Source organism: Myxocyprinus asiaticus, chromosome 41, assembly GCF_019703515.2.
Source record: "Myxocyprinus asiaticus isolate MX2 ecotype Aquarium Trade chromosome 41, UBuf_Myxa_2, whole genome shotgun sequence".
Classification (NCBI taxonomy): domain Eukaryota; kingdom Metazoa; phylum Chordata; class Actinopteri; order Cypriniformes; family Catostomidae; genus Myxocyprinus; species Myxocyprinus asiaticus.
In genome coordinates this window covers 24412344-24432627 of record NC_059384.1, presented here as the reverse complement: position 1 = coordinate 24432627, position 20284 = coordinate 24412344, and the positions used below count along the sequence as shown (strand labels likewise).

Genomic DNA, 20284 nt, shown 5'->3' with positions numbered 1-20284 from the left:
CAACAAAATTCACAGTGGGAACTTTTTTTAGTTTGAAGCATAAACCTCTCTAAATGTTTTGGATTTATGCTTAAAACTAAAAAAAAATAATTATTTGCCAATGGGGTAAGAAAAATAAACTTCTTAAAGCAAGACAAAAATACTGATTAAGATAATGACATTGCAGCATGCATTTACAAAGTTAATTCCTTTTTAAAGGACTGTACACAAACACACACCAGTCTGCCAAAGCCTCCATAGAGGATGCAGAAGCCACCCTGGTAGTCAGTGATCTCGGCAAAGCCCTCGACGCAGCGGTAGTCGTAGGAACAGATGACCCGGTTGGTTTGGGGGTCAATCTGATCGATGCCCCCTGGCGTCACTTCTAAACACACAGTCTTCCGCGTGTCACTCCAGTGATGCTTAAAGCAGTTATAGCGCTGAGGAAACATGACCAGCCAAACATCCGGATTAGTACTGATCAAAATACCAATGTGAATAAAAGCATGTAACCAGTAAGTTAAATTAAGTTAAAACACTTTCCCTTGCATTTTTAAAATAAGATTTGGGTATATTATCTATACATTATCTAACTCTGAAACAGAAAAGTCCTTCCCCAGTCCCCTCAGACCAGTAATAGAAACTAAGATGCAAAAATAAGTTAATAAAAAAAAAAACATCATGGTAGCGATATCACAACCATAAACATATGACCACTCACTTTTACATATCAATGCCTATTTAGTATTGTGCAACTTGGCCTGCTCTGATGACTGACATTGTGAACTAAATTGGTATGCGGTTAGCCAGTCATAAGACTGTACACATAAAAAGTCTAAGGTACAGTAGCAAAAACAGCTCATTTAATTCCATGGGTCAGAAAATGGTAATGTAATACTAAATTACAACTGTTTTTGGTGCAAGAAAACTTGACTAATCTTATGAGTGGACATAAATGGACAATAAAATGTTACACAAGTTAACAATATGTCTCCTGTAAGCGATGAATGTTTAGTAGGTTGGGATGTTTGTAATAAAACCATTCACATTTGAATTTCTGTGTGAACAGCTATATTTCAGAACATTTCCCCAGGTCATACTCACTCTTCCGGTGATTTTTCCCTCTGAGAAGTCTGTTCTGAATCTCTGTGGAGCAGAAAGTGGGAAGTGTCAGAAAAGATCACAAATTATATAGACAGTCTGGGTCAGTGTGTTGCAACCACTTAGTAAAGTGGGACTCATTCTCAAATTAAAATACATACAATACAATGCATTTATTGTGCAACTACATATTGTTCTGTATAATTCACACAAAATTCACATGTTTCTGCTGAGGTTGGGGTAGAGGTAAATTAAAGAGTACAGGTAGGGTTAGGGGTTAGGGTAAGTGTTGATGCTAGGTTTAGTATTAGGGGTAAGGTTAACACGTAATTAAATGCAGGTAATTTAAATGCATGTACAATGCAACAACACGTATGTACATTGTATTAAATGCTTAAGGACAAAGTAGTTAAAGACATCTAATATAAAGTGGGTCCAAATAAGTTGATGACTTTGGTTGTTAATTCAATACAGAGGAGATAAAATGAGAGAAGAGAACAAAAGGAGAGAAGTTTTACCAGTGCTTCTGTTAGCAGCTCTGTGCGATGCTCAGTGGAAAACTTTAGAGTTTCTGACTTTTTGCCACTGCCTTTCCGGAAAGTAAGGTTAAACTCTGTGCCCTGGCCTTTACCCACCGGAGCAACGCCACAAATATCCCCGTAAGGCCACTAGAATGAAGAGTGAACAAACAGGGAGAGACAGACACAATATTTATAAAATGTTTAATGTTTACAGACATGAAACAACATTCGCAAGACATTTAACTTCCTTAATGTGATGCATTTCAGAGTGAAATACAATATTCAGCAGGAAATAATGTGGGTGGGACTTGATTTTTTCCATCAGGATTTGAATGAATTGTGAAAAGTGAGCTATAATATTATTCTATTCTATTATCCTTGTGTGACCCCATGTACACATGTGTGGATGTTGTATATTGGCTTCGCAATACGCAACGCATAATTTGATTTTATTAAACTGACTGATCTCAGTTCTGGAGACCCTGGGCATTCAGTAAAGGGTTCAAATTTCGCAGAACGAGTCATGTGACCAAACAACATGGCGCCGATCACAGCGGAGTTTGTCTTTGGGAGAAAAGCCAACAAAACATCTGGTAGTAAACCTAATTAAGTTTTTACATTGAAACCTGATTAAGTCAAAAATTATAGTCTCAAGTTTCATCCGATATGCCATTTCTAAAATTTTAATGATTTATCGTGAAATGCCACCCTGTTAAACACAATGTACGCTAATGTGTACTTTAGTGCATTTTTTCCTTAGAAATCCTATTTTTACTGTGCATTATCACATTGAAAATCAATGGGTTCATCTTCATGTCTTGAAGGCCAACGTTATATCAGTGAAACTGTAAAACAGGTCCTGCTCTCAATGGTAATAAAAAACACTGTCCTCTGCACATTTTCTACCTCCACTGTTGGTCAAATACTGCATATTTAACTACTGAAATCACACAGATGGAAAGATGAAGTACCTGGTTTGTAACTTCTAGTGTGGTGGGATTGTATGTAGTGATGCCATGAGTCCCCACTGAGAAAACACGCTTGTACCTGAGGAAACACAAAGACACACATTTTCAATAAAACACTATGGTGAATTATTTTTCTTTGGTATATGGCATACTTGTTTATTTCAAAAATAAAAAAGGTTTATCAGAACTAACCAGACATCTTATCCATTTACTATTATCTTACAGAATAAGGCAAGAAGGAATCAAAACCTTGTTATAACTTTAGATGGGCCAGCAAGTATAGACCCAAGTGTCCAAAAATTGTCCCCCCAGAAGTGAAAACGATAAAGAGAGGCAAAATGAGAGAAGGTTGATTTAGAAACAACCTCAGCGCTGATGTCACTATGAATAAATCTCAGTGTTGACACACAAAGAGGGCTGAAATGAATAATGGATTGTGTGCGCATGTGTGCGGCCTCACAGTAAGAGAGAGAGAAATGGGTGAATAAAAGGAGAGAAATGAACGAGAAACTTTTCCTTTGCTTTGAAGGCCTTAGGACGTGAATGCTTTTGCTTTCTAACCTGTTTGTGCTAAGCATCTCCTTCATTCCACTTTCTCTCTATGTCTCACTTTTGTCTCTACTTGTCCTTAGGAGTTTTGCGGCTGTGTATCCTCTATCAGAAACCTTGATCATCTTAGTCTTGGAGGGAGGAATGCATGTTCTATTCTAATCTCTCCTCACTCCCAAAAGTATGGTGATTTCAAGGGAGATGTTTATGTTCTTGGAGAATGTTTGTCTGTGAATAAAGGCTTTGTGTGCCTATAAAGACATCAAAGAGAAGGACTATAGCTGTGAGCTCCTTTCTGATTCTAAACATTTCTTTTTTCTTTTTCTGATAGAGGAACAGCTGAGCTAATTACGTTCGCTTTCATTAGTCCAGGATGGAGTCTCAGGATGTCTGGTTAAAGTTTCCAGATGTTATCTTATAATTCAGGGGTTCCCAAAAATTTTTGGTCCGCTGACACTAATTAGAGGTTCCACAAGGTGGCAACACTCACATTTGAGACGCTGCAGTAACGAAGAAGCGTGAGATGATGTAATTGCCGGTAAACAACAGGAGACAAATGTGGAAACAACAGTTGATGTCAACGTCAAGAACATGTGTTACCTGCATTTGTATAGCTCGATTCTGAAGGAATATAAAGACTTCTTTATGTTTCTAAACTTCGGAGGAGAAATAGTCCTGTATCTCAAAACAGTCGTATGCAATGTGCCTGTGTATGTGCGCACAGTAAAATGAAGTAAACTTTGACATGCTCGCGTTCGACTGTATGTAGAAGGGGAGCATTCGCGTTAAAACCGAAGTTTACATTGGGCTTAACTGACCTTTAATACATTTGTTTTTCAACTTCAGATTATTTTCAACGTACTATGATTGTAGACACACACGGATGGTGTGAATTGGGATCGACCAATCAAAATTGGCCCATTTTTGCATTTAGTTAATTCGCTCTTGAAGTTCAATGAACAAACAACCATTTGTTTTGCTGTATTGTTTTGCCTTTTCACATTTAAAATTTTTTTTTTTTTAATGTTTCTGGATAATATAACTCAAGGAATAATGTTTTCAACTTTCACAACTAATAATTGATAATATAAGTTTGCTAAATATGCGCTGCCAAATATAGCAGAAAAGCATCAACGTAGAATGCGAAAGGAGTCCATAGTGGAAAATAGAGAGTCTTTTTCAGTAAGTGTTCATTGGATTATATTGATCTGACATATGGATATAGCTGCAATCCCCAGCATCTTCCTCTAACCCCAGAAGACCTGAATCATCATTCACACACAACTGTGCTGCATAAACGGAGGAGGAATGGAAAGGAGTATGTCGAGCTGAGAAGAGCACAGGAGAGTATAAGGAGACAAGACTATGCCTATTTGAGTCTGAGACAGAATGTTTAGAGAGAACTTGCTCTCCAAACAAATTAGCTCCAATCTTTACGGACAAAATGTGTATCAAATACACTGTAACTCTGTCATTACCAAAACATCATTGGGTTTAAATGAATGTACTTGCATACATTTTTTCATTAAGCATGAGGAGTAAATATTAAATATTATTTAATATGAAATGTCAACTTCAGTATTGACATCTGATAGAGATGCATAAAAAAAAAAAAAAAAAACTGCATCACAGAATTCTCCAGAAACACCTAACAGAAACAAAAGACAGCTTCAAAAAGCTCTTTCCGCCCACAAACATACTCATCATTATTATAATGTTATTATCCACCATGAATGGAACACTGAGTGAAACAAAAGCATAACAGCTTAACAGGCAACACTAGTTTAACTGGAAGGGAGTGCAATGTGCATTGACCAAGATGTTGCATTTGCTTAGAACAAAAGAGAAAAAAAAATGGAGAAGTGGAAATATTACCTAGTATATTGTAGTTTTGTAACAGAGTAACTTGCAAAGTCAGCAATTCTAAATGTCTCATCTAATTAATTAAACATGCATACATACTACAAAAACTTCACACAAGTAACTTCAGCAAGCCCACATATATCTGTAAAGCACTTAATCTGAAAAGCATTGCTTTCTATTTTAAGCATCACAATTCTTTGTACAAACATTTAATAAGCATCTTTTAGGAGTAAATTTACATATGTAAATCTTTCAAATGAAAACACACATCAAATAGATGTCTTGGTAATGTCCTTGCTACCACAATACTACCACAACTAGAAAATATTAATGAGAGATTTAACTAAATAAAATGAACAGAAAGTAGCTTATTCTGCAGATAATGATTGTTGGGGTTTAGCCCAGCACAGACAGATAGAAGATACTGTGTATGTCTTTAAAATTAAGCAGGCTGTTTATCCTGGGTTCATTTAGAGAGTGTGGCATTATGTCTTTGTATTGACGTTAAGAGAGCGTACTTGAGTCGCATGGTGCCATGCGAGGTTCAGACGTGTGAACGGCGAGCTCTGTGCACTTTGCTGGTTTTAATACTTTTTGTGCCATAAACCGGTGAGATTCGATACACCCTGATTCTTAACTGTTCTAGGAAGACAATATGTCAAAGAATTCAAAACCCTCGGGCTCTGGAGACATTAAAAGACACTTATGTGCTAAAGCTGATGCCCCCGAGCAGCAGGCCGCAAGCCCGAGAGCTGATTTGGCCGGTAAATGAAAATCAGCAAGAATTGATGAACATGTCGGCAATGTTGACGAAGGTCATTGCTGACTTGGAAGATCTTGATGTAATATGTCAATCGATCACTGCCATGGAGACGAAATTCACTGAGATGGTTACAAGAGTGGGGGGTGTCGAGAAACGGTTCGATTATCTGGAGTTATCGGAGTCAATAAGCTGCTAATCTGCTAGCGACCAAGGTGGATTTGGAGCACATCTGGGAGAAGCTGGAAGATTTGAAGAACCGTAACCGGCGTAATAACATCTGAATTGTTGGAATTCCTGAGGACGAAGAAGGTCGGGTTAAATATGGTTAAATTCCTGGACGGGCAATTTCAGAGTCTGCTTGACATAACAGGCCATAAGCTGGAAATCGAGCGAGCTCACAGGGTTCCAGCTCGGCGATCCGCTGAGGGAGAGAGGCCCCGATCAATTCTGGCCAAATTTCTGAGACCATCCGATAAAGATCTCATGTTACACGAGGCAAGGAGTAAATGAAGGCTTTCTTGGAAGAACAACAGCATTTTCTTGTTCCCAGACTTTGCGAATTCGACAAGTGAGAAATGTGATCGATTCAAGGAATGCAAGAAACTCTTACATCAATGGAAGGTCACTTTTGCACTGATGTTCCCGGCCAAATTGAGAATAGATGCTAAGGATGGCCGCAAAATATTTACATGTCCCCAGCAAGCCATGTCCTTCATAAAGTCAATGGGCTGAGTAAGTTATTTTGTGGTACTTGCGTTGCAGCCAAGTGAGCCTGACTCACTGAACATTCACTTGACCATCTAAGGAAACTGAGTGCCTTTTTTGTTTCTTTTTGTGCTGGTTCCGCCTAGCGGCTTGAGTTTGTATTGTGAAGTAACACTCCTTTGGGACAGTGTTGTGGATGAATCTGCATGTTCTTTGTGCTTATGCTTCCTATTGGTTGGAGTTTGTTTTGTGGAGTATTTTCTGCAGGACATTGGAGTGATTGGGTCATTTGTTGCACTCAGTCAAATGGGCCAGCTCACTGAACATTCGTTTGACTGCCCGAGGAGACTGTTATTTTTATTTTTTTTTATTTATTTTTTGCTGGTTCTGCTAGTGGCTGGAGCTTGTTTTGTGAAGGAACACACCTTCGGCACAGTTCTGTGTGTTTATTCTGCCTATTGGCTGGAGTTTGTTTTATAGATTATCTTCTGTTGTGTAATTCTCTCTCACAAAATTTGTATAGAAACACCAGACTTGAGCAATCCGACAGCAGAGTTGTCGCGGGGGCTCTCGTAGGCGTACATGGACTGTTTGAGTTTAGAGGGATGGACTCCAGTTGACGCTGTCATGTGCGGGGTTAACGCAAATGTTTTTCTTTTTTCTGTTTGTTTGGGGGGAAGTTTGGGGTTTGATTGCTACACTAATGTTGGAATGTGGTGGTTTTATTTTTGACACACAATCAATTTTTTCTAATATGTCAAAATGTCAAATGTTAATATGAGTGGATTGTCTCTCTCCACGTGGAATGTGAATGGGTTGGGGCACCCCATAAATAGAAGGAGGGTTATTTCTTTTCTTAAATGTAAGAAATATGATATAGTGTTTCTTCAAGAAATGCATCTTTCCCCGCAGGAAGCTGAAAAAATTTGGGAAGATATGGGGTGGACATGTTTTCTTTAGTGCTGGCTCAAGTAAGAGCAGGAGAGTCATTACACTGATAAGTAAGCATCTACAATTCAAATATCTCAAACAGATTAAAGATAAATTAGGAAGAGTCATTATTGTTTTAGCAGAAATTCAGGGGCAAATGTTGATTTTGGCTAATATTTTGGCACCTAACGCTGATGATCAGGGCTTTTTTATAGATCTTGAAGGGATGTTGCAAGCTGCTGGCACCCCTTATGATATAATATTGGGAGGAGACTTTAATCTATTGATGGACTCTGTCCTTGATCATAGTGAAGCAAATGTGTGTAAGCCCCCTAAAGCAACATTGACGCTTCACAGGATGTGTAAAATCTTGGTCTTACAGATATTTGGAGACTTTTGAACCCATCTGGTAGAGACTATACATTTTTTTTCATCAGTCCATAAGATTTATTCTAGAATATATATATTTTATATCTAAGTCCCTCATTTCATCTGTTGTTGATTGCTCAATTGGAAACATCTTAGTCTCAGATCATGCCCTGATGAGTTTACAGATGTTGCCACATACAGAGAAAAAGAAATCATATAGTTGGTGCTTTAATGTATCCCTTTTGCAAAATCCTGAATTCCAACAAATGTTAAAGACTGAAATCAGTGTTTATATGGAGACCAACTGGTCCTCGGTATCCTCTATGGGCATGGCTTGGGAGGCACTTAAGGTGGTTCTTAGGGGTCAGATCATACAGTATGCCTCATTCACCAAAAAATCCAAAGCACGAGAACTCGTGGAGTTGGAAGGGAATATTAAAAGTGCCGAGGCAGAGCTGAAGTGCCGAATGTCGTCTAATGGCGTCAGAGAATTGACCTGATTGAAATACAGATATAATATGGAGTTTTGGCTATTCAGGGCAAGACAGTCATACTTTGAGTCGGGTGTCAAAGCAGGGAAGCTTTTGGCTAGATATATAAAGCAGAGAGAGTCTTTTTCTACCATTCTCTCAGTGAAATCTGCTGGTGGTAAAATATTTACCTCGGCCATTGATATTAATAATGCTTTTATAGAATTCTATCTTGATCTGTATAGTTCCATATCTTTGTCTACTGATGAAGATATTATAAATTTTGTAAAACCATTAGAACTCCCTAAACTGAAGACTGAGCAAAAAAATTATCTTGATTCTGAGATAAACTTGGAGGAGCCTGGCAAGGTAATTAAGTCCTTGCCTATAGGCAAGGCTCCAGGGCCAGATGGCTTTGCTGCTAAATTTTTTAGATCTTATGCTACAGAACTGGCTCCACTTTTGTTAGAAGTTTATATGGAATCATTGAAGAATGGAAAGCTTCTGCCAACCATGATGCAAGCCCAGATCAGTCTGATTCTTAAAAAGGACAAAGATCCAAGTGTAAAAGTTACTATCCAATTTCCCTAATCCAGCTAGATGTAAAAATATTGTCAAAAATTCTGGCTAACCGATTAAGTTATGACATCTCATATACATATAGACCAGTTGGGGTTTATTCGGGCCGCAGCTCTTCTGATAACATTAGGCATATGTGATCAGTGGCGAATGATCAGACTCCGGCTACTGCCATCTCACTTGACACCAAAAAGGCATTTGAAATGATAGAATGGGACTATTTTAAGATTTTGGAAATATACGGGTTTGGGAATAGTTTTATTGGATGGATTAAGACACCCCATAGTGGCGGTACAAACAAATGGATTCATTTCAGATTATTTTACTCTTTCCCCATTATTGTTCTGTCTTGCCCTGGAACCATTATCAGCCGCGATAAGAAAGGAAGATGATTTTCCAGGGGTGGTGGCGGGAGGTATGGCGCAAAATCGTTTGTTTACGCAGATGATATTTTATTATTCGTCTCCGACACCACTAGATCTATGCCTTGCCTCCACAGAATTATTCATTCCTTTTCTAAGTTCTCAGGATACAGAGTCAGTTGGTATAAATCCGAAGCTTTGGCTCTGACAGCATACTGCCCAGCGACAGCTTTTCAGACAGGCATCTTGCAGTGGCCCAAACAGGGCATTAAGTATCTGGGCATTTTATTCCCAGCAAAATTGTGTGATTTAGTTAGAGTTAATTTTGACCCCTTAATAAAATGCTTTGAGCAATGTGGACAGGTGGGCTTCATTGCATTCATCTATGATCGGGAAAGTTAATGTTATTAAAATGAATTGTATTCCAAAATTCAATTACTTGCTGCAGTCTCTCCCTATAGATGTACCCCTCTCGTATTTCAAGCAATTTGATAGCATAGGAAGTCCTTCATTTGGAATGGTAAGCGTCCCAAATTACATTTCAATAAGTTACACTGGCCGATTGACAAATGTGGGCTAGGCCTACCCAAGATTTTATTTTATTATTATGCTTTCGGTCTCAGGCTCATTGGTCGCTTCCACCTGAGAGAGCCCCTCCCTGGTTTTGTATTGAACAGGAAGTTCTTGTCCCTATTTCGCCATTGCAAAGCCTATCAAACTAATTGAAGAAGTTAAATTACACCCCGTTATCTTGCATTTTGCACTCGGTATGGACAAAAGTGTCCAGAGTGTTTAATTCTGACATTTATTTAAATGTTGCCTTAAGCGTATGGCTGAACCCAAAATCATGTATTAATAAGTCCCTTTTCTGCTGGTCTGAGTGGATTGTGAGGGAGGTTAATACGCTCGGTGACCTATATGAGAGTGGAATGTTGAGATCCTTTGAAAATTTGGTTCAACATTTTGGGATTCCCAGATCTTAGTTCTTTAGGTATTTACAGCTGCGCCTCTGTACTATTTCTGGGAGTAGCAAACCCCCAGGGTATACACCCTCCTAAAGCAGCAGATACTCTGGGAGTGGTGATTACTGCTTTCGGAAAAGGTCATGAGGCATCAGTGTATTACTCCCTGCTAATTCAGAGTCTGGGGGACAGAGCTTCTATCAAGAAATTATGGGAGAAAGATTGAAACTTGGTTTTGGAGGAGGGAGTGTGGGCTAGGATTCTAAAAAACGTCAAGTCTGTATCTAGGGATGCAAGGGTGCGCCATATGCAATTCAAGATTTTACATAGATTCTATTGGACCCCCTCTAGATTGTATAGGCTTGGTCTTAAAGACACACCCACCTGCTGGCGATGCCAATCAGAAGATGGAGACACAACCCATGTTTTTTGGTGGTGTGTTAAGATCCAAGAATTTTGTTTTAAGGTTCAGAGTTTTGTGTGTGACGTATTGGGCACTCAAATTTCATTTTGCCCCAGACTCTGTATTTTGGGCGATGGGGCGGTCATCAATATGGGGGATAAACACAAAAAATTGGTTTCTGACCAATGTTATGATAGGCAGACAGCTTATCTTAAGGGGATGGAAGTCGTCTGGAGCGCCCTAATTTCGGGAGTGGTGTGCGGAGATGGGGAGTGTGGCAGCTTTTGAGGAGGTGTCATGTAGAAGGTTGGGGATTTGGGATTTGCTTGATAGGAAATGGGGCAGTTATTTAGCGTATTTGGGGGACTCTCATGGAGGGGCTGTGGATTCTTGTGTGTGTACTCTTATGTATGACCACAGGGGTGTTCTTTGGGGGTCAGGGTGGGGTTGGTGATTGGGGAGGGGAAGGGATATTAGTGGGGGTTAAATGTTGATTCAATCTATAAATGTTGTGTTTTTCTGTGTTTTATCTACGAATCAATAAAAAAATGTTAATCGGGAAAAAAAAAAAGAGTGTCCTTTGCAAATCATCTGTTTGTGAGAGGATGGAAAGTTTTCAACACCATCTCATCTGCTAAACAGTGCGTGCTGACATACAATCACACAAAACATGCAGGAAGCTTTTTAGGAGACAAGTGTGAAAAGATAGCAATAATGACATATTTCAGTTCACAGTTAGCAAATATAAAGAAGGCAACTGTTAGATGGTACTAGCACACACAATAGTACTCGTGACTGTACAGTGTGTTTATTTCAAAGTAAAGCTATTTTCGGAATGGAATACTAGTATGCTGCTCACTTCATACTGCATAGTATACACTAAATACTGCCTAACTTTTTTTTTAAAAGTATATGAAACATTTATGCAACTAACATTTCAAACAGTAGTAGGCTACATTGTTGTCAAATGACCTCATGATGTGCATATTTAATTTGATCCAATTATCACAGAAATAAATACAGTTAGCAATTCTGAATTTTTTATCCAATTTTACTTTGAAAAAAAATATGACTTTTGGCACAGTCCAATCAAATAATGAGTTAAGTTAAAAATCGTGGCTTAGTTACTTTAGTTCATTCATCACACTGGAAATGGAAGGTCAGGACATGTGCATTGCATTATGCGTTACAGTTCTCAGTGTGGTGTGCTCTGTTATAGGGCTGGGTATTGATACAGATTTCCCGATTCGATTTCGATTCGATATCAATTCATATGGGATTATTTCTGTTATAATGTCCCTTCTGCTTACATATGAAAGAAATTCACTCCCAGTTAATACTGTTACTTATACAGGGGACTTTCTAACTAGGTACATTATGAAAATGTATTGTGTAAATGAATATAAGTTTTACTAAATACATTTTATTAGTTTTTCATCATTTGTCACATTTTGGATTTTTCAAAATTAACAAATCCATGTATTCAATCAATAAAAAAAAATACTATATTTCATATATAATTGTTACGTTTATTGTTAAATTGCATGATTTGTACTATTTACAAGTATTTACACTGATTTGTTGAACACATGCTAAAACTGGTACTGTCTCTTTAACAAAACCGGCATTTCTGTAAAGAGCGCCTGTAGATGAGCGTATGTTAACGAGAGAGACTCGAATTGCTTTATCTCATCTGTGACATGCATGATTAGAATTAAATGTTTATTTTTTGCTGTTTTTGATCAACAACTGACTATAAAGAACAAAAAGGGTATTAAAAGAGACATTATTCAATTGCAAATTGATTGCGTGGATCTCGTCCTTCGACACGCAATACACCTTACAACTTTTAATCTCAATACGCAGTGAAAGGATCTCGCTGCTGAATATAAACTTTACGTACATTTACGTACATTTAAATATGTACATTTAAGTCACATAGCATGAAATTTATTCAAGGGTTATTGCAAATGCGAGTGATTTCCTCTCACTGGGAGTTGCGCATAGAGTAAAAGATTGATCTTGGGATTTAAGAATCAATATCGTTCAAATGAAGATCGCGATGCATTGGAAAATCTATATTTTTACCCACCCCTACTCTGTTGTACACTGTTAATTTCGGATAATGTAGTGTGTCATATGTATATTCTATGGAAAATGCATCTGAATATGCATACTTCCCTACTGTATAGTATGCCAAAAGCAGTATGTCGATGTGGTAGGATGCCCGAATCCTCAGTATTCAGTAACAGTAGGCGTTAGAGTTAAGAGTACAAATTTTCCACGGTTGTTGTTACTACGTCATATATTTCGGGTCACTGGACAATCCACGTTCCTGGATAAGTATGTCAAGTAACGTATTCATTCTACTCACCCGCAAACCTAAAGACCATACTTTTTAACAACCCAGAAGTACGTTCTTCATAAAATGCAGTATATACTCTGGACAGTATGCAAATTCGGTCGCAGCCCATGTTTACATAAAATTCACATACTGCACAATGTGTACATACTGCATACTGCAGATAAAGTGAAAGCAGTATGGTAGTATGCTATCCTGAACATAGTCATTATCTCCAAATAAAAGCAACTCCTCTTTTTCCGGTCTGCATTTCTTTTGTCTCTCTGCAGTGCAATACAGGCTCTATGAGACCAGTCACAAGACTGGTTAATAATTCATTGTCTCTGGCTTTTAATATCTTCCCGTGAACAAGTACATAACACACAAATACAAATTACAACCATACCACATAGCTTGACCCAACTAGATCTTCTTATTTGATAAAAAAAAAAAAGCTCTTCAGACTTTTCAGTATTATATTCTGCTTTATACAGTTGTGCTCAAAAGTTTGCATACCCTGGCAGAAATTGTGAAATTTTGGCATTGATTTTGAAAATATGACTGATCATGCATCTTTTTAATGATCATGATCATTAATCTTTTATTTAAAGATAGTGATCATATGAAGCCATTTATTATCACATAGTTGTTTGGCTCCTTTTTAAATCATAATGATAACAGAAATCACCCAAATGGCCCTGATCAAAAGTTTACATAACCTTGAATGTTTGGCCTTGTTACAGACACACAAGATGACACACACAGGTTTAAATGGCAATTAAAGGTTAATTTCCCACACCTGTGGCTTTTTAAATAGCAATTACAGGTTCATCTCAATAAATTAGAATGTCGTGGAAAAGTTCATTTATTTCAGTAATTCAACTCAAATTGTGAAACTCGTGTATTAAATAAATTCAATGCACACAGACTGAAGTAGTTTAAGTCTTTGGTTCTTTTAATTGTGATGATTTTGGCTCACATTGAACAAAAACCCACCAATTCACTATCTCAAAAAATTAGAATACATCATAAGACCAATAAAAAAAACATTTTTAGTGAATTGTTGGCCTTCTGGAAAGTATGTTCATTTACTGTATATGTACTCAATACTTGGTAGGGGCTCCTTTTGCTTTAATTACTGCCTCAATTCGGCGTGGCATGGAGGTGATCAGTTTGCGGCACTGCTAAGGTGGTATGGAAGCCCAGGTTTCTTTGACAGTGGCCTTCAGCTCATCTGCATTTTTTGGTCTCTTGTTTCTCATTTTCCTCTTGACAATACCCCATAGATTCTCTATGGGGTTCAGGTCTGGTGAGTTTGCTGGCCAGTCAAGCACACCAACACCGTGGTCATTTGACCAACTTTTGGTGCTTTTGGCAGTGTGGGCAGGTGCCAAATCCTGCTGGAAAATGAAATCAGCATCTTTAAAAAGCTGGTCAGCAGAAGGAAGCATGAAGTGCTCCAAAATTACTTGGTAAACGGGTGCAGTGATTTAGTTTTCAAAAAACACAATGGACCAACACCAGCAGATGACATTGCACCCCAAATCATCACAGACTGTGGAAACTTAACACTGGACTTCAAGCAACTTGGGCTATGAGCTTCTCCACCCTTCCTCCAGACTCTAGGACCTTGGTTTCCAAATGAAATACAAAACTTGCTCTCATCTGAAAAGAGGACTTTGGACCACTGGGCAACAGTCCAGTTCTTCTTCTCCTTAGCCCAGGTAAGACGCCTCTGACGTTGTCTGTGGTTCAGGAGTAGTTTAACAAGAGGAATACTACAACTGTAGCCAAATTCCTTGACACGTCTGTGTGTGGTGGCTCTTGATGCCTTGACCCCAGCCTCAGTCCATTCCTTGTGAAGTTCACCCAAATTCTTGAATCGATTTTGCTTGACAATCATAAGGCTGCGGTTCTCTCGGTTGGTTGTGCATCTTTTTCTTCCACACTTTTTCCTTCCACTCAACTTTCTGTTAACATGCTTGGATACAGCACTCTGTGAACAGCCAGCTTCTTTGGCAATGAATGTTTGTGGCTTACCCTCCTTGTGAAGGGTGTCAATGATTGTCTTCTGGACAACTGTCAGATCAGCAGTCTTCCCCATGATTGTGTAGCCTAGTGAACCAAACTGAGAGACCATTTTGAAGGCTCAGGAAACCTTTGCAGGTGTTTTAAGTTGATTAGCTGATTGGCATGTCACCATATGATTGCTGATTGGTGGGCTTATGGAATTTGGGGCCTCATAGACAACTATTACAAAAGACTGCACGCTGTCATTGATGCTAAAGGGGGCAATACACAGTATTAAGAACTAAGGGTATGCAGACTTTTGAACAGGGGTCATTTCATTTTTTTCTTTGTTGCTATATTTTGTTTTATGATTGTGCCATTCTGTTATAACCTACAGTTGAATATGAATCCCATAACAAATAAAAGAAATGTGTTTTGCCTGCTCACTCATGTTTTCTTTAAAAATGGTACATATATTACCAATTCTCCAAGGGTATGCAAAATTTTGAGCACAACTGTATGCGAGTCCCAAGACTTAGCCACATTATTTTAAGAAAAAAAAAAATGACATAGGTTATGTTCAGAATAGCATAATAACATACTACTATTTCTACTGAATCCCTCAATGCAATCGAATTTGCCTTCCCTTTGCCAGAGTGAAGAATGAATCAGAATTAATATCAACCATAATTTCAAACATGTTCTTGACTCATTTTCAGACAGCCAAGAGAGACATCTTTACAGAGACACACAAAAAAATGTCTCCACTCACTGAATTAAATGTGTAAGGAGTTGATGTCATGTGACAACAACGTAGCATTCTACTGTTTGAAATGTTCATCATTACATAATATGTTGTCATATACCATTTTAAAAATGTAGGCAGTACTTCTAACCTTGAGAGCTTTAATCAACTAGTATTTTGAATGAAACGAATGAAAGACAATGGATAAACATCTAAATTGAGCAGTTCTTTGGTCTCAGCTGAGTGTTGAAATTTTCCAATAGCTTAATCATCAACTCAGCTGAAGTGATAACACACGCTTTGAACACATGAATGAGATCATCGCTCAAGAGGACTAATTCTTGGCATATCTCTGAATTACACTGGCCAGAGGACCCACCTGCCCACCCGCAGGACAGTGGATGATGTAATCGGTTAGCTCCAAAAGTGAAAAACATAGCTAAAAAAATCTCTTTAAACATCTCTGCAGTGCGATGAAAAATCCAGGTCAAAGTCTACATCCGAGACAACATACGAGGGGACAGGTTTATGTACAAAAGTCATCATAAAGACTACAGGCTTGTTATGTCACATGCTCATGCAATCATCAAATATTTAGGTTGATAAATGTGACATGGAATGAAATTTCAGTCTTAGGGGCCGTTCACACCGAAATGGTTTTTGTAACAGTCTGTTTTTAATTGTTTTGTGTAACAAGCACTAGATGGACATCTTTGACTGTTGTGCAGCGTCTCGCTGTTTTTTCATCGTCTTCCACAGCAGCACCGCATGTTTAAGATGCAGTGTCAAGTTAAAAGTTCAACTTTTAAAACGCCTCTCGAGACACTTGCATTATGTTCAACCTATTGCACTGCGTCTAGCTTTTTTAACGCAGAGTATAGTGCAGTACTATATAACAAATATATATAAATATAACAAAGCACCAGCTGTAAACAGCCCAGCTGATTGATGGCTCTAGAAGTTGTGATGGCCAGGGGCTGTCTGACTACATGGGAAGGCATATTTGCCCACTGGTGGAAGTGTCTGTTCTCGCTTTGCTTTCAATTCTGGCCTCTATTTTTGTTTCGACATCTGTGACACATTCACTTCTTTTCTTTTATCAGGAAACTGATATCTAAAAACCTCCCCCCAACCAACTATTCTTTTCAAATAGTGGCAAGTTAATGCCACCAAATCCTGACTACTTATTAGTGATTTATGTTGTCATTTCATTTTGTAGATGGACTTCAAAGTATGCGTGCAACAAACCTAGATAAGATACTAAATTATTTAACCAGACTGATCGCACCGGGAATTCGACATCAATAGTTCGAAAGTTCTGCTGCTGAAATAGCTCTGTGCTTACCGAAATTTGAACCAATGCCCCCAGTGGACGAAGCTGGAAGTGTCGTTGAACGTTTGGGCACTTGTTAGCTCCAGTTTCCAGAGGAAATGTCCACAGTGTGGCATCAAAAGTGAGTTGTATTTTTATCTGTAAATGATGTTATACAGTTAAAATGCTGAATGCTTATTTTATTAACTCTTCCACCTAACCCAAACCTCAACTCTAAACCTTACCATTGGTGGAGTAAAAATTTAATTTTAGAGCAGAGATCGGCAACCTTTTTGACATGGAGTGTCATTCTTTTATTGTCCTGGTCAATGGCAGAATTCGTCTCCTTCCTGAGCGGTATGATGGCTGCATGGTCCCTGGTGTTTATACTTGCATACTATTGTTTGTTCAGATGAACGTGGTACCTTCAGACATTTGGAAATCGCTCCCAAGGATGAAGCAGACTTGTGGAGGTCCACAATTTTTTTTTTCTGAGGTCTTGGCTCATTTCTTTTGATTTTTACATGATGTCAAGCAAAGAGGCACTGAGTTTGAAGGTAGGCCTTAAAATACATCCACAGGTACACCTGCAATTCAGTACATTATCACAAGCTAATTGTCTAAAGGCTTGACATCATTTTGTGGAATTTTCCAAGCTGTTTAAAGGCACAGTTAACTTAGTGTATGTAAACTTGTGACCCACTGGAACTGTGATATAGTCAATTAAAAGTGAAACAATCTGTCTGTAAACAATTGTTGGAAAACTTACTCGTGTCATGCACAAAGTAGATGTCCTAAACGACTTGCCAAAACTATAGTTTGCTAATATGAAATCTGTGGAGTAGTTAAAAAATGAGTTTTAATGACTTCAACCTAAGTGTATGTAAACTTCTTACTTTAACTGTATAAGTTTTTCACATCTGCATTCCAATCTACATCTTGATTTAGCATGTTTTCATCAGCTGAATGGGCCAGTGATTACCCCTCCACATGCCAATGCTGGCACGAGTGCCATAGGTTGCCGACCCGTTTTAGAGCGAAAATGCAAATTCAGGATCATGCTCACCATTGTTGATGTGAAGGTGGTTACTTCCAGTTTACCATGGGACCAGAACCCATGTCTCGAAGGCTCCTCACACAACGTGTTATGAGTGCCACAGCAAATCACATTAGAATTGATGCAAAAATGTCAGTTTGGGGATGGGTGTCAGTTATTCAGCAGAATGGGGTTGATTTCAGGCTACATGGATATTCTGAAGCAACATGACGATTTCCCATACGATCATGTTGGATTCAACAGGTTTGCTGTGTTTTCAGGGTTAGATAAGCTTAGGTTAAGGTTGAGTCTAGTACTGTCAGACTTTTGACAATTGGCATAAAGTGTGGTCAGCTTTGCAGTTTATTCTGCCCATTTAGACAGGAAGGGGTTATCTGATCGATATGTAAAGTGAGAAACCACTGTTGGCTTTTTTTTTTTGTGCTGTCAGTCAACTAAAAATGTTTAAATCGCATAATTTTTCATTTTGATTTTAAAAGTGCTGAAATTTGACTCTATATATACTTACTATATTTTGCTGTCAAAATGCATTTATTTCCTTTTTAGGAAAGAAAACAAAACAATATGCAACAATAATGTTTTATTGACATTTTCCAAACAAAGCCTTCTATAGTATAAAGATAAAAATGCATTAAAATAGTACCAATTCAAGTAACAACTAATTGCAAGAACTAGTCCCCATAGGTTGTGTATTCATTGCAACGCACGTTAAATCTCCATGATATTAATCGGTCAGCAGAATCTGGCTATCCACTTTTGCTATAGTGAAGCTGATTCATGATTTGCATCAGGGCATCAACACCAACGTCAAGCGCCGCTTTGAACTCCGCATAAAAGGACTGCAGATGTATTGTTCTGGTTTTAGCGCTGACACTGTCCACATAATAATACTACATACGAATTGGCGTTTTGGTAAAAGTTAAGACTTGATGGTAATTCAATTGCGCCCTACAGAGTACTGCAAAGCAGTGTTATTACAGTTTTGGATTTTCAATTTAGTTTTTGTTTCTATTTTATATTCAATTTGTCATAAAAAATATAGTTTAGTTTTCATTTTCTCAGTGTTTTTTAATGTCAGTTTAGTTAGTTTTTATTTTAGTTTTAGTATTTGTTATGGCTGCCAAAGCTGAGGGTTTACTGGTGTAATTTAACATCATTACGTTTCTCTGGGCAGTCTTGTGGCATTTTCATGTTTAATATGGATTGTAAATGTTGCAAATTTTATAACATAGGGTGAATATGGGCAAGTGACAAAATACATTTAAGCTTGATCCACATTATATCCATATGTATTTCATTAAATGATTATAAATCATTACTAAACTAATCTTTGGGGAGTAACAAATCAAAGGTATTGTTCACCCAAAAATGAAAATTCTCTCATCATTTACTCAACCTCACGCCATCCCAGATGTGCGTGACTTACTTTCTTCTGCTGAACACAAATGAAGATTTTTAGAAAAATATCTCAGCTCTGTAAGTCCTCACAATGCAAGTCAATGGGAGAACTTTGAAGCTCCAAAAAGCACATAAAGACAGCATAAAAGTAATCAATAAGACCCCAGTGGTTAAATCCATGTCTTCAGAAGCGATATGATAGGTGTGGGTGAGAAACAGATCAATATTTAAGTCCTTTTTTTTTTATAATTGTAAATTTTGATATAAGCTGTCGCCTTGGCAATCATGATTTCAAGCTTGATGATATTTCCCAGTGTCATCTAGCACTCTGCGGACTGTACTAGTAAGTGTAATCGAGCTTGAAATAATGATCGGTCCTGTAGACTGCAACTGCAAGATGTACAGTGAAAAAGGAGTTATATTTTGGTCTGTTCTCACCTAAAACTGATTAGATCACTTCAGCAGACATTAATTAATGTCTTAAACCACTTATGGATAACTTTTATGCTGCCTTTGTGCTTTTTGGAGCATCAGAGTTTTGGACCCTGTTCACTTGCATTGTGAGGACCAACAGAGCTGAAATATTAGATTGTGTTCAGCGGAAGAAAGAAAGTCATACACATCTGGAATGTCATGAAGGTGAATAAATGATAAGAGAATTTTCATTTTAGGGTCAACTATCCCTTTATCTTTTTGAGGTTTTAAATTGATGATTTTACTTTGGGATGTGTGGCAGAACTCATTTTATGATCAATGGTGGGAAAAGCAATAGTAAAGAAAATGACAGAAATCTTGTTAAGGTTATAAAAATGTATACGTTAACTTAATGTTATGTGAAAGTGTACATGAAAATATAAAAATTATTACAAATAGATGTAGATATTTTCTAAAGAATCA

At 37.9% G+C, this 20284-nt stretch overlaps 1 protein-coding gene across 5 annotated transcripts in view; it reads right to left on the bottom strand.

Annotated features, from left to right (window-relative positions):
- Window positions 1-20284, bottom strand: part of LOC127431760 (dnaJ homolog subfamily C member 13-like) — an 80274-nt gene that overhangs the window by 44410 nt on the left and 15580 nt on the right. For all 5 annotated transcript variants that reach the window (XM_051682291.1, XM_051682288.1, XM_051682289.1 and 2 more), the window contains exons 3-6: window positions 2573-2648; window positions 1599-1748; window positions 1084-1125; window positions 219-419 (exon numbers count right to left, since the gene is read on the bottom strand). In XM_051682291.1, the coding sequence (XP_051538251.1) occupies window positions 219-419; window positions 1084-1125; window positions 1599-1748; window positions 2573-2648 (469 nt within the window). The remainder of the gene's footprint in view (window positions 1-218; window positions 420-1083; window positions 1126-1598; window positions 1749-2572; window positions 2649-20284) is intronic.